This window comes from Lactuca saligna, chromosome 6, assembly GCF_052625555.1.
Source record: "Lactuca saligna cultivar CGN05327 chromosome 6, ASM5262555v1, whole genome shotgun sequence".
Taxonomy (NCBI): domain Eukaryota; kingdom Viridiplantae; phylum Streptophyta; class Magnoliopsida; order Asterales; family Asteraceae; genus Lactuca; species Lactuca saligna.
The window spans coordinates 77848505-77867067 of record NC_136422.1 but is presented as its reverse complement, the minus strand read 5'-3'; the positions used below and the strand labels follow the sequence as shown (position 1 = coordinate 77867067).

The window sequence follows — 18563 nt, the reverse complement described above, 5'->3', positions numbered from 1 at the left end:
ATATGTTGTTTGAATGAGTTATTCACGTTACTAATTACAAAGCAGCAACCTTTAAAATAATATGTAGAATGTTTTTTTAAGTTTAAAAAATCGATTTTGTTTTATGTTTATTTGCATAATTAAAATAATTAGGCACTCAAATATATTATTACACAAAGTGCAGATGGTCAATGTGTCTATTCAAGTAGTTTGAATTTTTAGTGGTATGTGAGGTGTCTTCAAAATCGTGTTCACGTTTGCCAAGTGAAGCCTCTCCATATCTTTTTGACTAACACATCCATAAACAATCATAAATAAATATATTCATAAATTGATCACTGTTACTTTTTGTGTTATTGTTATTAAGTTGTGTTATTGTATTTTAATTGTGTTTTTATTGTTATTTATTGTAGTTTGATGATGACGAGGTGTTTGTTGACAACACTCAACAAGAAATCAATGAGGAACCAACACAAAAGAGAAAAAGAGTAGGGAAAACAAGGTCCGATTGTAGGAAATCATTTGAGAAGATTTTTATTGATGGAGTTCGGCATGGAAAGTGCAAATGGTGCGAGAGGGTTCTCAAAGCCGACGGGAATAATACCGGTACGTCTAGCTTAAATAAGCATGCAAAGAATTGTAAACAAAACCCCGAGAATTTGAAAAACCAACAAACATTACAATTTAAAAAAGAACCAACCGGGGAGGGTAGTGTTAGGACTTGAAAACATGATGACAAACGAATTAAAAAGGCTATGTTGAATTTGTTTGTAGTGGGTGGTCTACCTTTTAAATTTGTAGAAAATGAGGCCTTTATTGAATACACAAACGCACTAAACGGGAAGGTGGTTGTACCTTGTCGAACAACAATTTCAAAAAAAGTGTCACTTTATTATCAAGAAGAAAGAAATAAGTTGGTAACATTCTTATGTAATCCACTTAACACGGTTCATTTAACCACCGATTGTTGGACAAGTCCGAGTAAAAGGGTGCATTATATTGTCATTACCGCACACTTTATTGATGATAATTGGGAGATGCACAAAAGGATAATCAACTTTAAAGAATTAGAGTCAACGGGGGGAAGATATCGGAAAAGAAGTGTTGAAATGTATTCAAGGGTGGGGTATTAAAAATGTCATGACTTGTACGGTTGATAATGCAAGTTCTAATGACAAAGCAATAGAGTTTCTAAAAAACAAATTACCAAACTTGTACAATGAAGGAAAACACTTTCACATGAGGTGTATGGCACACATTATCAATCTAATTGTGAGAGACGAGATGAATAAAAATGACGAGAGTGTTAAATGTTTGCAAGACGCCGTAAGATATATATTAGAAAGTCCACACAACGGATTGCTCTATTTAAAAAGTGCATGAAAATCGTCGGGGTGGAATCAACCAAATTTTTGTGCAACGATTGTCCCACTCGTTGGAACTCAACTTACGACTTATTGAAGATCGCGGTGGATTTAGAAAAAGCTTTCTATGAGTATGAAATGGAAGGTACTTTTTTTTTTTTTTTTTTTTTTTTCTTCTGCATTCTTGCTGAATTTTTAGCTCTATTTAAACTGTCATATATACTTCGTTATGAGTCCGTTTGGGCTGATTTTTTTAAAAATTATAGTTCATTGTTTGGCAATAGTTATAGACTTTGGAAACACCTAATTTGCATGTGTTTTGAGTAAGTTACAGCCCTCCAAAAATGATATATCAAAGCTGTTTTGAATATGTTAACAACATTATTTTAGAATTTTTCGTTAACTTTAAACTGTCATATCTACTTCGTTATGAGTCCGTTTGGGCTGATTTTTTTTTAAATTATAGTTCATTGTTTGGCAATAGTTATAGACTTTGGAAACACCTAATTTGCATGTGTTTTGAGTAAGTTACAGCCCTCCAAAAATGATATATCAAAGCTGTTTTGAATATGTTAACAACATTATTTTAGAATTTTTCGTTAACTTTAAACTGTCATATCTACTTCGTTATGAGTCCGTTTGGGCTGATTTTTTTTTAAATTATAGTTCATTGTTTGGCAATAGTTATAGACTTTGGAAACACCTAATTTGCATGTGTTTTGAGTAAGTTACAGCCCTCCAAAAATGATATATCAAAGCTGTTTTGAATATGTTAACAACATTATTTTAGAATTTTTCGTTAACTTTAAACTGTCATATCTACTTCGTTATGAGTCCGTTTGGGCTGATTTTTTTTTAAATTATAGTTCATTGTTTGGCAATAGTTATAGACTTTGGAAACACCTAATTTGCATGTGTTTTGAGTAAGTTACAGCCCTCCAAAAATGATATATCAAAGCTGTTTTGAATATGTTAACAACATTATTTTAGAATTTTTCGTTAACTTTAAACTGTCATATCTACTTCGTTATGAGTCCGTTTGGGCTGATTTTTTTTTTAAAATTATAATTCATTGTTTGGCAATAGTTATAGACTTTGGAAACACCTAATTTGCATGTGTTTTGAGTAAGTTACAGCCCTCCAAAATGATATATTAATTTTTTTTTTGTAACATCTTTTTGATAGATCGTTCCTTTGCACGAGATGTGGTAACCCCCGTGAGTGAAGATTTTGTAACTTGTCGAGCAATGGTCTCCTTTCTTGAGAAGTTCAAGGTGAAAACAGAATTGGTGTCGACGACTTCAAAACCATTGGCAAATCGGTTTTTTGGAGAAGTATGTGGCATTTACAAACATATACGGGTTTGGTAAAAAAACAAACGATTTTATTCAATTGGGAAGGATATGATAGACAAATATGAGAAGTATTGGGGAGATTTTGAAAATTTGAATGACTACATGTACTTTGCGACTATCTTGGATCCGCGAATGAAGACAAAATTTCTTAGACATGCTTTTGAAACATTGATCAAGTACAAGATGCTGGAAAATAAACCCCTTTCCGAATTAGATATTACTGCGAAGACTAAGTCTTTAATCAAGGATATTGAATCGAGATTTGAGAACTTTTTTTAATTGTTACAATACCAACTCTAATGTACCATTTGAAACCGGTGGTAGTCAAGATGCTGTGCATATTGATGATGATGACGACTTTGTGGGTGACTATTTTGCTCAATCGGTGAATTCATCGGCTTCAAAGGAAACGAAATTAACACGATACTTGAACGAAGGACAAACCCAAGGCGTTAAGGACTTTGATATATTGGTTTGGTGGAAAAATAACGCATCTTGTTACCCAATTCTCTCGCGGATGGCAAAAGGTATAATTTTAATTACTTATATTTTTTTATTATAATGTAGTATAATTTAACATTATATGTTTATGTTATTAGATCTTTTGGGCATTCAAATATCTACCGTGGCTTCCGAGTCCGCTTTTAGTACAAGCGGTCGCATAATTGATAGTTACCGAACAAACTTGTCCGCACCTATAATAGAGGCTTTGGTTTGCACCCAAGATTGGGTGAGGAAATTAAAGAAGCCAATTGTTGACAACATCGATGATATTCTTAAAGATGATGACATAGCTAAAGGTAGCAAACAAATTCATTTTATTATCTAATAACAAAACATTGGTTATATGCTAACTTTCATATTAATTTTTTTTATGATATGTATTAGAGTTGGAAGACGCCATACGCACCCAAAATGGAAATGGAAAAAGGCCGATAGATTATTGGTTTGTAAGTGTTTGTTTTGGTTGATTAATGTTTTTGAACTTGAATCAAATTTACTTGTTTGGTACTGTGCAATTGTGCATGTGGGTGTAAACAAGTATAAATGAACGATATTTTAATCAATGCATGCATATCCATATTCCACTTTATTATTTTTTATTACTTTTATTTTAATCAATGACTTTCGTCATTTTAATAATCATTTTAATGAATGTTTCTTTTTATCCATGTTGTGGTAAAATAACAATGAAAAGAACATAACACAAGCGAAGAAGGGGACAATGGTTGGGTCCAAGTTCATGGTACCTATTGAACAATTCAAAATCAAAGTCTAATATTCAAAACAATTCAAATCAAAATTCTTAAACAATTAAGAACAAAACAACACTTATTCCTTGATCATCTTGTCGAGTTAACACATCTTCAATCTCTATACATAAAACAAAAATAAACATATTTAGTATTAAAAAAGATGTTACCAAATAAATTAAAAGCACAAAACTTATTACCTAGCTATATTATTCGGATTTTTGGCACACGTACGACAATGTCTATTAAGACTACTTGTACCGTGTCTTGATGGATCGGCTTTAAGTGTAACGAAACAATACTTACACCTTGCTTGCCTTCGTTCAACCCCATCATTTTCTACTACCCACAACATATCAAAATGTTGCCAACATGTGGACCTCTCCTTCAAATTCAAATGCTAAACAAATTAAGTAAAAAAAATCTAGGTAGATTTAAAGCATGTAAAAAATGAAGTATCAAAGTTATAAAACTAATAGATTCAAAACGGAACCTAATTGAAGTATAAAGACGTAAATTAGTCAATTACTTTAAATGCATATTTGTATAAAATTAAAAAGAAACATACTTGAATTGGGAGGTTAGCTTCCATGAATGTTCTTGAAAAGAAAAAACAACTCAAAACCTTCAACTTAGAGAATAGTAAGTTAAATGAAAATGTAGAGATGGAAGGGCCTATTTATAATGAGAAGTTGTGAGATGTTGACAAAACATAAAAATTAAAAGATTGCTAATGTCAAAAAATTTGTCTCTTGCTTTTATGTTCAAATTTTCAAAGTTGAAGCCTTTAAGGTCAAAAATGCAAAAAAACAAGTTAGTGTGGTTGCAAATAAATAAATAACTAACAAGGGTGTTACATTTATTGTTTAACTTATTGATATCGTTAAGAATATCGTTAAACGGTTCCTGGTTTTCCGGGTTCGGGTTTGGACCCACTTTCATCCCTAACTCTTAGATTATTTTATAGGATTTTATTAAAAGCCATTTTAAATAGGCCGTTGACAAGGGTGTTACATTTATTGTCTAACTTATTGATGAAAGACTCATGGATTTTAGAAGTCCCCCACTTGTGGGATAACTAGACTATTCTTATGATATCTAACTAAAACCTCTATTTTTCAAAACTATTACTTAAACTTTTTAGATCATTAAAGACTTTTCTGCATGAATTATGAAAGTTTGGAACTTTTAAACATATCGATGGGTGTTATAGTTGAAAACGTTTAAAAAAAATGTATCATTTTTCAAATCACCCGACGATGGGTTTTATAAAAATATCGATCATCGATGGTTTTGGGGATGAAGGAGGAGAACGTGAAAAAATATTTACACTAGATTTGATATTGTAATTTGTTTTAATTTTGTTTTTTTATGTAACGTGTAACGTCGTGATTTTTATCATTTTTTTTTCTTTTTAAAACATTTATTTAACAGAATACGTTAGCGGAAGACTTAGTTTTTTTTATTCAAAACATTTTTGAAACCACAACGTTACTTCATAAATTCAAACATAATTCCAAACCATTTAAAATGGAAACAATAGTACTTTAAAGTAAATAATCAAAGATGTGTCCAAGAGTGGTATTGTTAATATAAATCTACTATCCATAAGAACCCCTTTCACCAAGACCAATCTTCACCAAACATAAGGCACAAAAGAGAAAAGATACAAGTATCAACCCCTACTGAGTGAGTTCAAAAAGTTGCACACAAAACATACAAACCCCAAATGAGTCAATCATTCATTTTATGATGAAGCATAAAAATAATAGACAAATACCACTTAGAAAACAATCGCATATCATAATTATTCAACCGCATACATGCATATATGTTTAATCACAATTCTACCACATAACATATATGATCAACCAAATACCACATAAGCAACCTCATAACATATAAATAATCACATTTCATATTTAAGCAACCTTTAATTGTTCAACCTTTTATTAATAACCAACCTTTGTTATATATTCAACCTTTTAATATGCAACCAACCTTTTGTTACATGTTGAACCTTTTATTAATAACCAACATTTGTTATATATTCAACCTTTTAATATGCAACCAACTGTTTGTTACATGTTCAACCTTTTATTATATCTATCCAACCGATTGATAGAAAAGTGTCTCTTAGTGCAACCTAACCCAAGAGAAACACCACGTTCACTACTTGTGTGCACGGCCAGCCGAATGCTCTAAGTGGCTCACGACTTCCACCCGAAACACCAACCCCGTGACTCCACTTTCGCTACTCCGACTTTGCGAAGTACAAGTTCCTCCGCATACATAGTTGGGACATTTTGCTCACAACTCGCCGAGTTCCTCCTTGAACTCGTCGAGTTCTTCAATCTTCAAATCCCAAAAACCATGTCCAACTCACTGAGTCGTCTCCTAGATTCAACGAGTTTCCCCAAAATAGAAAAAATTAGGGGACCACGACCCAACTCGCCGAGTTGGATGAACAACTCGTCGAGTCCTCCTTGGTCTAAATCCATTCAGTCACTTCCAATCGAGTTTCATGCCTTTAAACAATAGATCTGGTCCCATAGGACTTAGTTTCCACGTAAAGTTGCTAACTTTACATCCATGCATGGTGTCATGAACCTAGAAACACCAAAACTAAGCTATATAAGATATCTAGGGCATGGGGAAGGGCCAAGGCTTGATAAAGCTGTCAACTTTAAGCCTCATAAGCTGATGGGTGCCTAGATTTGAAGTCATACCTTCATGATACACTCAAACCCCTAAAATGACTTCAATATGGCCCAAAAGTAACAAAATACAACCCTAAATGAAGATCTAAGCAATGGAAAGCCATGGCATCAACTTTATACCTCAAATGAGTCAGAAATGCAGCTCAACTTCTGGATTTACTAGCTCCCTCTTGAATCCTCAAGCTTCTCCTTCCTTCTTAAGCTTCAAAATAACTAAGAACACATAAAAATGGCTCAAAAACACTCAAAAATGGATTAGGGTTTCATGGCTAGGGTTTGGGGTGATGGAGGCTGAAAATGAGGCCAACCTTTGGAGGTTAAGGTGCTTAAATATGGTGCAAACCCTGAACATTAGTGTTTCACTCTGGCAACCCTACTCGTCGAGTTAGGGCTCTCAACTCGTCGAGTAGATTTCAAGTCCCGCGTCCAAAAATGCCGTTCCTACTCGACGAGTTTGGGGCCTCCAACTCGTCGAGTCCGTTTGAAAAATTGAGTAATTCGATTTAAATTACATACCATGATCCAGGCGTTACATATCTCCACCGCCTTTCGTGGTGAAACCCTTGGGAGTTTTGATGTCTCTGATCTATGAAAGGGAAGTCCAACGACTAGAAAAGAAGGAAGGTCCGATGATCTGTTCGTTGTGAGGGGGTGAAGCAAGAATGGAGAGAGATGAAGTCACGCCGCTGTTGCCTTTACAAACTATAGTAACGACACACCGATTATTGAGTTACAGATTTGATCAACCCTGATAGTGCCGCTCAAACCCTTACGTCGTCGAGGTCGGAGATAGACGTTATGAAAACCTTAGACGTCACTAGAAACCTTACAATGTCATCGATGGCAAACAGACAGAGGCAACTTCGTAGGAGAAGGAAATAGACAAACGATTCAACTCTCATTTTTTTTCTCCGACGAAGTTATTGCCGAAAAATTCTATGGTTCTGGCATCGACGGTGGGCTTGGTGGTCCTATTGGTGGTGGTGGGATGACTGGCTGTGGTTGTAGTCTCTCTGTGTGTGTGTGAGTGAGAGAGAGTGAAAGAGAGAGAGAGAAAGAGAGTTACTAAGGGAGAGAATTGGATGGGGCAAATTCTTATTTTTTGAATTTACAAAAATGTTATATTAAATAACAAATAGAAAATGAAAATACAAAAGGTAAATTCATTCATTAAGAAAATTCAAACTAAAATGAACCAAAGTTACAATAAATTAAAACCTTTGAACCATGAATGCTTCTTCAAACATTTTTGACCCAAAGTGACAATTTCCACCTAACCACAGAAACCATTATTACAATTTTGTCAAAAATCTAAATAGGTGGTTTTGTGATGTGGCAAGATGTTTTTGCAATTTTAGTATCCATCTGATATATATTTATTATATCAATACAGATAAATCTTCATCCTCCCTAATAAATAAAGAACTTTTTGCCACATGTCCTCTTCTCTTTCATTTGGACACATGATATTTTCTAAAATTTTTGAATTTTCTATTTTCCACTTCTCATTTTATTGTATTTTTCATTTTATTAAATTAAAATTCCACATTTAATATGTAAGGTAATATATATGTAAGGTATTTATTAAAAATGGTTTATATATATAATGTATTCAATACATTAAAGCCTCATTAATTTTAATAATTCAAATTTTTTCTCATTTTTCTTATAAAGTCAAAATTTTCAAATTGTTAAAATTTCATATTTAATTTTTTTAAATAAACTCATGCAATACATGGGTCTCACACCTAATACTTAACAAAAACCTCCGTTAAACGCCACTTGTCCATATTTTACATAAGGCTTCTGCTACATGTCATTTTTTTTGTTCACTCTGATTTTGGTTTCCCGCTTAAACTTTTCTATGTAAAGGTATATCCGATTTTTTGTTTTTGATTACAAAATATCTCATAAAATCAGCAACAAATATTCCACAAATCAAGCTAATAGCAAGTAATCAGGAGCAAAATTTTGAATGAGATCATATGTTGTCTTCCTATATATAAGACGATGTGTGATCTAGGGTTTTTTTTTTTTTTTTTTTTTTTTTTTTTTTTTTTTTTGTGTGGCTGCGATTACTCTCCTAACTCCTATGTCCTTATCGATCATTTATGCACAATCTTGATAGAAAATTGAAAATTAACAGTACATGATTTATCACACCCCCAAACCAGAACGGCGGAAACGTTCGGGGGCGGAGGACGTCATATTCAGTATCATAACAGTTCATAGAAAGGAAAGTACACACCACCATATATATTAAAGTTTCCAAGATGTTTACATAATTGTATTCATTACATGTTCAAAAGATAAATACATAAACATCATCCAAAAGAAGTAATTAACGCCAGCGCGTTAATCCCAAAAGTTGATTCCCAAACCTGCTTAGCGGTTCCCTGAGAATACAAGTTATTTCAAAGAAAAAGTGTCAACAATTAAGTTGGTGAGTTCATAAGTAGTTTAGAAAAATTGGATGCCATTCCAAAATGGGTGTATATTTTCCAGAAAACGCAGCATTTCAAATGTAAAGAGTTGTGATTTGTTGTGTTGAAAGTGAATGTATTAGATCCAGAAAATCCCATATTTTCCCTAATGGTTGAGATACGAGTTGTTGTGTTTTCCAAGAAAACCCTTATTTTCTTATAAAAGTATGAAATGCATATAAATGTTCGTGTTATAAGTTGTAAATAATTGCACCAGGAAAATCCCTTATTTTCCTATTAGTTGTTTGGTTTGTATGCAGGAGAAACCCTTATTTTCCTAATATAATTGGCAGTCTCTAAGACCGAAAATCGCAAGAAACCGACGTTCTCAAAAGTTGTGTCATAGTTTTATATAGTAAAACTATACGAAGATCGCATTTATTAGATGAAGAATAGTTTTAATAGCTACTCGTTCATAAAAGCATAATACCATAATAATTGTATATCCGATGAGTTTTATAACCATACTAAACATAATATGCCTGTAACGACGTTCTTCAGGCGTCGCAGCGTTATGACAACTGTCACCCCAAAAGACGGACTGTAGCTAACAGTCAGGGCGCGGGATCATGACTTCCCGTATAGATCTATACACATTTGACACGTTCTCCGAACGGGAGACTCTGGTTATAGACAGGACTTGCAGCATTACTTTCTAATAAAGAAAAGTAACGTTTGAAGATATACACGTCTCATGGATTCTCAATTAAGCCCGTATTAAAGTGATAGTTTTCTATGCAAAGTTTATCCCTTTTTCACAATGTTTGACAAAGCAAAATCATAAGTTTTTAGAATGTATAAAATGACTTAACAACGAAAGTTACTTTGAAATCATTATATACTTTGTATAATGTCTGATGCACGCAAAGTATGACAAGAGTTTTCCATAATAGTAATGAGTTCCAAGTGATTTATTCGGTAAAACAAGTGAAGTGAAACTTTATAAAATACACGATAATAACCGTATGTTTACTTGTATTCCCCCCTAAAAGAGTATAAAAGCATTTAAAATGTATTTAAAGTGTGTTTGAAAGGGGTATGAACTCACTTGAAAGTTTGAAGATAGCAAGATGGAAAATCGGGCAGAGTTTCGTCTCGGGAAATGGATTTTCCTCGGAAATCTCGGGATTCCTCGGGAGAAAAATCGACCTTCGGGACTTGTACAAAATGACCAGGGCTTCGGGGTAGTGCGAGCACGGAAAACGAGGTAAAACGCAAGAAAAAGGAGAGAGAATGGGCCATTTTCCCGGGAACCCTCGCATGCTATTTATAGGGGGGCCTGAGAGGCCACGTACGCGAGGCGTATGCTCGTACGCAGCGCGTACGCGTACGTCATGCGTGACCGAAGCCTCGACTGCCTCGGCCTCGGATGGGACGGCTCAGGCAGTCGGGTCGGATGGGACGGGTCGGGTTGGGTGCCTCGCATAGGGCGACGTGGACGGTTTGAGGCCAAGTTCCTCGGGTACGCGGGGCGTACAGGAGTACGCAGCGCGTACCTCGGATGAGGACGCTGACTCCCCTTCGGATAATACCAAAGTTTTATAAAAAAAAATATATAAATTAATTATCAAACTTCGAAAATTCATATCTCCTTCATACGAACTCCGTTTTTGACGTTCTTTATATCCGCGCGAAGGTGAGACTACGATCTACAACTTTCATTTAGATTTCGTTGGCAAATTCCGGAATTATTTTTATTATTTATTTATTAAAATGACGTGATTAAAGAATTTCTTTAAAAATTCATAACTTATTCATACGATGTCCGATTTGAGCGTTCTTTTTATGCATGTTTGTAGTTTAACGATATCTACGACTTTCATTTAGACACCTAAGGTCGGAAAGTGTTTTATTGAAACTTTGCGTTTTTACGCAACTTCGCATTGCTGGTTTTTGTCGGAAAACTTAGAATGAGCATAACTTCTTCGTTATAACTCGAATTTTTGTGTTATTTATATGTTTGGAAACCTTAAGACGATAACTACCACATAGTGTACTCCAAATAGAGTTTTTGAATACTTCATTTTTCGATGATATTCTATTTCCTTTCTCAAAGAGGTTACATGACTCGATTTTTACTGACTTGAAATAACGGGTTGTTACATGATTTATCCTACGTCTTCTTCCTTGATTTTGTTTAATAGACCGCTTCAACTCTGTATTTTCTTCCTTTGATTTTGTGACAGTTTCAAGAAAATGATACACATATCTAAAACTGATTCAAAACTTACGTGAAACATAGTAACCATGAAGCTTACGAGCCACTGTGAAATCAGATCTGTATATCTTTGGAGTTTTTGTTTTCGTAAATTGTAAAGGGAAAAAGGCTAATAGATCCAACTTTTGTGAAACGGTGCGAAAATGATGTTTCTTGGGGTTTTGCTGTTAGAATTTATAAATACAAAATGGTATTTGTGCTTTTTCGATTGCAGAATAAGAAAGAATATGGTAATATTGACATGGATTGGTCTTTTTTGAAAACTTGTATCAGGGGAAGTGAGTATGGCTCTGTCTAACGATATAGTAGGTCTATAAGTTATGTACCAGAAAAAATATAGAAGAATGTATGATCCAATGGGGTATTTTGGTCTTTTACCATATAACAGAACTAATGGAATTGAATTACTTTTAAGTATTATCTTTTGATTTTAATTCACATATTTGTATCAGGTTTATATGGAGGCTGACAGAAAGGCAATGTCATTGCCTATGGATGTTAGCACGGTGTCAATTTCTATATCCATGACAAAATTACATATAATGGTTGAAACCTAGGTAATAAATCCATAGGGTTAGCTTGTGCTAAATGGTGCAACCCTCAGTTATCCCACATAAAATTCAATAAATAACAATGTGCTTTCATTTATTAGTTATTTTGAGTATCACAACATCATATTTTGAAACTTTACCATATTATAGCAAAGTCATATAAACACCAAGTCTTCTATAATCAAGTAGGTTATTCAAAAGTAAAGTGAACTAAAAGAAAAAAAATTAGAAAGTACAATGCTATATTTTTATAGTTATAGTATAGTCTCATAAAAACAAAAAATAAATGCACAATGTTGTAATAGATATTAATGAAAGTAGGATGATATGATACACAAGTACACTGCCATTTCATGCATTTATCCCTTCATTATAATATTTAATCATCAAAGTTCTATTTGAGCATGTGATATTAGATTCTAGAAGGAGCATGAATTGGCACAATATGAAACACATTTTGTTGGTAAATTACAATCTTAAGTTTGTTTTCTTCTTAAAGTTGATTTCTATCTTTGATTCTTTATTTTTGGTTGTGTTTCTAAACTATTAAGAATGGTAATCAATATTATACTAGCTTATGAGAAATATTTGTTAATTTTAGTAACTCAGATTAAATTTAAAGCCTTAATTGATGCCCATTAAACCATTATATATGGTTGGTGGCTGTATATGTGAGCAACAAAGTAGATAGAATAAGAGAATAGTTAGTCTCTTTTATGGTATGAAATGAGTTGTGAAAAAGTTATGAAACTACCGATTAATACTTTTCTTGAATTTCTTTTCAAAAGTATTTCATACTTGTAATTAAGACACATATATTTTTCCAGGTAAACGATATACATAGTTGGACGATATTTTCATTGTTTACTCATTTTAGCAATATATGCAATGTATTTTAGATTTTTTTACCTATAATAGCAGTGCATTCTCATTTCCTTAGCCATTTATTTGACCAAAACTCAACCGAGTTAATTATTTGTATGGTATGGCATCATACATTCATCTTTTTTGTTCATCTTTTTTTTTTCCCTTAATAATACAATTGCCAAAAAATTTCCCATACCATGATTGTGGTGTAGTTCTATAAAATCTTAATTACATGTAGTATCGTATAACAGATAAGCTCAATAAGACATATTGTATATTACAACTTTGGTATTCACCTATGTCTTTTGTTGGTTCTTAATGCCTTTAATAGTTAATGTATATGTATATTTGTTGTTGAAAAATTTCATATTTTTTGACGTTTTAAACTTAGGGGAAAGATTTTGATTTTTTGAGGAAAAAATTGCTATTTTTTAAATGTCAAAATGTTATCATCATCTCCTATGAATGTTTCCCAGCTATATTTAATTCAAACAAGAAGACGTAGTTAGCTTAGCTCACGGTTGACTCGTCAAACCATTTTATTTACTTTTTCACTGTAAACAAATTATTAGTTTTTCAAATCTTATTAATTTAAGTGTTCTGTGCTTTTGTTTCAACCACTATCCCACTCTCCAAGTTCATCCGTTGGAAGAACAAAAAGATGTTAGTAGAGAATAAGAAAGATGCTAATGGCCAAGTGCTGATGAAAATGTTTACATGTTGATTTTTTATTATAATGGAGTTTTCTAGATTGTTGGTTTTTGAATGTTGTCTTTTTTAAGTTATAATCTATATATAGATGTATTACTTTTTGTTATAAAAAATATCAATTTATTTATGTACAAAGTATCATAGTTAATGTTTTAAATATTATCATATCAATTTTCTAATTTTATTACTAAGATCATACATGATAGTGACATAGATACCCTTCACGTTGGAGCTTTAGTATTTGCTTATTCCTTTTATTTTCTTCTATAGTACAAAGGAAGACAACTAATATTTGCATTTTTGATATGAATTCAACAACGAAATCATACTCATGCAGTCTAGTAACTTTTCAATACATTATAGTTCTTTTTACTGTCTTTTACTTTTATAATAGACAAAACTGCAAATTTAGTCCTTGTGGTTTACAAAAATCTTTGGATAGGGTCCAAAAAGTTTTTAACTTGCATGAGAGGTCCAATATCAAGGTTTTTCTGTGTTTTTGGTCCCTGATACACTTGAAAAGTCGATTTTACCCTTTTCATTTCTTTTTTCTATTTTCTTTATTTAATTTGGTATTTAAATAATTAAAAAAACTTACATCTCTCTCTCTCTCTCTCGTCACTGTGATCATCCCCTCTTTATCTCTCTCTTTATTTACATCTCTCTCTCTCTCTCTCTCTCTCTCTCTCTCTCGTCACTGTGATCATCCCCTCTCTCTCTCTCTCTCTCTTTATTTAGTCATGTTGTACTTCTTTGGGTACCCTTTCCACTAGTCGAAGAGGAACGAAGGATTCTTGTGACCCAAGAACACAACACACACATACACACACTGTCTTCTTGATAGAGCTTCAGTGCCAGAAATGACAGATCTGCAACATCAAATTCGAGAAGAGGGAAGGATTAAGATCGATTAGAAAAAGAGGACCAAACCTGGTGTTATTCAGGAAATATAAAAATAGATGAGAGCTCGATCGATTTAGGAGAAAATAGAATGAATGGAGCTGCAATTTTTGCCACCTGATTCAATTAAGAATAAGTCGTAGAAAAGGGCATCGATTTCTTCTTCTTGTTAGGACACACATGAGACGCACGCATCCAAGAGTCATAATTGATTGTGACCACCTTTACAGACAGTCTTCTCCGGTGGCGGCAAAGGGAAAATCTGAATTGAAACCCTAAATTTGAATCAAAACTGAAATCGGGTGTGTTTCTGGTTCTTGGTTTCATGTTCTTTGCTCAAGAACATATTTTTTTTTTTGGTATAAATATTTCAGATTCATGTTCTTCTGTGTATTCTTCTATTTTCATTTGTATAAATCTTTCAGATTCATGTTCTGCGTTCATCCTTAGAAGGTCATAAACGAGAAATAGAGAGAGAGAGAGAAGGAGAGAGAGAGAGAGAGAGAGAGAGAGAGTCAGTAAGAAGAGAGAGAGAGAGAGGGAGAGAGAGAGAGAGAGAGAGAGAGAGAGAGAGGGACATATTTTTTAGAAGGTCGTTTTTTTGTGTAGAGAGAGAGGGAGAGGGTATTTTAATTTAGAGTTTTCTTTAATTGTTGGAAATAAAAGAAAATGAAAAAAACAAAATCAAAAGGGTAAATTCGTCATTTGAAATATTTTCAACCAATTTTGGACCAAACCTACAATATAATTCTTATTTTGGACTACTGGTGCAACTCCAAAACTTTTTGGACCAAAGTCCCAATTTTTAACATACCACAAGGACTAAATTTGTAGTTTTGTCTTTATAATATTTTTTTCATTGTTTTTTTTATAGTTCTTTTTATTATTCTTTTATTTTTATAACTTCTATTTTCCCTTGTTAAAGAAATACTTGATGTTTTCTTAATGAAAATTTTCTAATTTTATTATAGTGCTCTCCCATGCCTCTTTTATTCCAATTATTACAATAAAAAATGCTTTGATTTTAAATTATGTTATAATTAAGTAAAAAATTTGAAATACAGTTTGAGAAGTTTAAATTTATAAGAAAATTTGAAAAAAAACTTAAATGATTAAAATTAATGAGATTTTAATACATTGAATACATTACATATATAAATCATTTTTAATAAATACGTTATATATATATATATATTACCTTACATATTAAATGTTGAATTTTAATTTAATAAAATGAAAATTACAATAAAATGATAAGTAAAAAATAAAAAATTTAAAAATTCTAGAAAATACAATGTATCCAAATGAAGGAAAAGAGGACATGTGATAAAAAAATCTTTATTTATTAAGGAGGATAATTGATATAAGAATTATAGTTTTCTAAGGATAAAAATTTGTTTAATTTTATAACCTAGTTAATAAAAAAACACCACCTATTATTATAAATATTTTCTTTAATTTTATAAATATTTTGGCTAAATTTCTATTATTATAAAAATGATATGGTATTAGAAGTTTCTCGGAAGGAACTAGAACAAGCTATTATTCTTCAATTACTTAATTCCCCGTCTTCAATCTGTGTTGGGTGCTTAATACGATCATTATCTGGTGCAGAAAACTAGAAAAGAAAGAAGATGCCGTTGGTGAGAAGAAACAATAGGAACGTGTCGAACGGGATGATACCCTTGATGCTATTGCAGGCCGTGAACGAGTACCGGAGGCTTGAACGTAAACCCCCGGTCACGGCGGCGATTCTTGCTGCCAACACCCTCATTTACCTTCGACCTGCTTTCCTTCATCAGATCCTTCCCAAAATTGAAGACGTCTTATTCAATGCTCATCTCATCGTTAAGGTACATTTTAGGGTTTCATTTCTATCCTAGCAAACCAAAATCACAAGCTCCTCTGTTTCTCTCAGTCAATATGTTGTGTTGTTTTGAGCAGAATAAGGACCTAAAGCGCTTATTCTTATCTGCTTTCTACCATCTCGGTGAAACTCATCTTGCCTACAACATGATTTCGCTTCTATGGAAGGGCATCCAGTTAGAAACTTGGCTAGGAAGTGCTGAATTCACAGCTATGGTTGCCACCCTACTTGGATTGTCACAAGGCATCACGCTCTTATTAGCTAAATCTCTTCTTCTTCTTTTCGATTATGAAACAGCTTATTACCATGAATACTCTGTTGGATTCTCGGGTGTCCTGTTTGCAATGAAAGTCGTACTTAATTCACACTCAGATGGCTACACTAATCTCCATGGATTTGTGGTGCCCGCAAAGCATGCTGCTTGGGCTGAATTGGTTCTCATCCAATTGCTTGTTCCTAATGTGTCCTTTCTAGGCCATCTTGGTGGGATACTCGCAGGCATAGTTTATCTACGTTTTAAAAAAGCCCCATCTCCTTTGGCAACAATGGTGAAAGGGTTAACTTCTTTAGTAAGATCTCTACATATGCGAATATGGCAGCAGTCCTCTCCACGACAAAGGAGAACAAGTGCGGTTGCAGGTGGTATATGGAGGTGCCGGGCTTGTACATATGACAACTCCGGTTGGTTAAGTGTGTGCGAAGTGTGTGGGACAGGGCGTGGTGATGATGGATTATCTTCTGCGCAGTTGTCAAATTCAGAGATGATTCCTTTAGATGAACTACGACACCGAAGGATTCAGAGGTTTGGTAGATATAGATAGATAGATAGATATATAATCTTTACCAATTGTAAGTGTAACATATAAATTATGCCAAGGTATAGCGAATCATTGAAGCAAATACAAAATTACAAATTAAGGAAATGGAAGTCCATGTTTGATTGACTTTATTTTTATATAGGTTCATCCTCTATGTCCATGCTTAATCTATATCTTATTCTTTAGCGAAGTTTATATCCACTTTCATAAATATCTTGTGTTTGTAATTATATAGTTATCAACTTAAAATGCTTCAGTAAATTTTGATGGTCATGGCATTTTTACTAGTACAGATTATAGAAACTAGAAAGTGTTGTTATAGCATTTCTATTGTTGGACCTCATTTAGAAGTTCAAAATACTATAACATCGTCGTTCTGTTACATTGTTCTTTCTATCAACTTGTTCATCACCATCTTTTGTAATTTCATCAAATTGTAACAAAAAAACCCCAACTATTGTGCCGCCACTATAATCATAGCAACGTTTTGCTTTGGGGAGTTTTTGTTTCACTGTTTTGTTTTAAACATATGGGTACCTTTTATTTGATTGTTTTGTTTATTGTGTCCGAGTCAAAAACCAATGATTTGATGCACCTCTTTTTACATTATTTGGGGAACCTCAATGACTCGGTTTTATGGATATGTAAAATAATGACTCGGTTTTATGGATATGTAAAATAATGACTCGGTTTTATGGATATGTAAAATACATGATTTTCAATTCTAGCAGGAAAATGAGGGCAACATATACTCAATTTACAGTGAGTAAATAGAATTTCATACTCCATCTTATAGATACATATAGAATTCTATGGAAAGTTGTATTCGATGAAAGTCATACTGCTAACTAGCATGAATGCGTTAACTATGAATATGATATCTGAAGATGAAAACCTACTTTAAATGTTACTGAAATGTTTAGATTATTATTTTAGCGAAGATGAAAACCTACTTTAAATGTTAATGAAATGTTTAGATTATCATTTTAGCGATATATATTTTTTCTTTAAATGAGTTATAACGATTTAAGTCATTCTGCCGTTACAAAAAAAAAGTGATTTAAGTCATTCTATAATGGTTTATTTGTATATGTATACCTAATTATTTCATAAAAGTTAAGTTGTACATTGATATTTAATATTAATGAACTAGAAACTAAATTGTTAACACCATTCCCATTCATGACTAAAAGTAAAGTTGGTTGCAATAATAATAATAAATAAATAAGAAATGGGGACAAAAGCCACTGAGTGGGCATATCAAACATAGAGTTGGTATTACTTTTCTTTTTTTTTAATCCACGTGTCCTATAAATTAACCATTAGATTTTTAGAATAAAATCATATATTTAATAAAATTTAACATTATCCACTTCAGAAAAAAATACTGAAAATCGTAATTTTTTTTTTGTAACCTATAAAAAGAGTATGATATCATATATCTTCATATCCAATCCCCATTTTGTATTTTAATCCC

General features: G+C 32.8%; 1 protein-coding gene across 1 annotated transcript; it reads left to right on the top strand.

Annotated features, from left to right (window-relative positions):
- Window positions 1–15939: 15939 nt before the first annotated feature.
- On the top strand, window positions 15940–17212 carry LOC144999865 (rhomboid-like protein 14, mitochondrial). The gene is made up of 2 exons (XM_078959024.1): window positions 15940–16254; window positions 16346–17212. Exons 1-2 carry the CDS (start codon window positions 16036–16038, stop codon window positions 17087–17089), a joined length of 963 nt encoding a protein of 320 aa, XP_078815150.1. The 5' UTR covers window positions 15940–16035; the 3' UTR covers window positions 17090–17212.
- The last annotated feature ends 1351 nt before the right edge of the window (window positions 17213–18563 follow it).

Excerpts from the sequence above, each read along its gene's own strand:
- LOC144999865 (XM_078959024.1), top strand. The coding sequence starts at position 16,036 with ATGCCGTTGGTGAGAAGAAACAATAGGAACGTGTCGAACGGGATGATA. Across the intron at positions 16,255-16,345 it reads ATGCTCATCTCATCGTTAAG|AATAAGGACCTAAAGCGCTT; the intron begins GTACATTTTAGG and ends TGTTTTGAGCAG.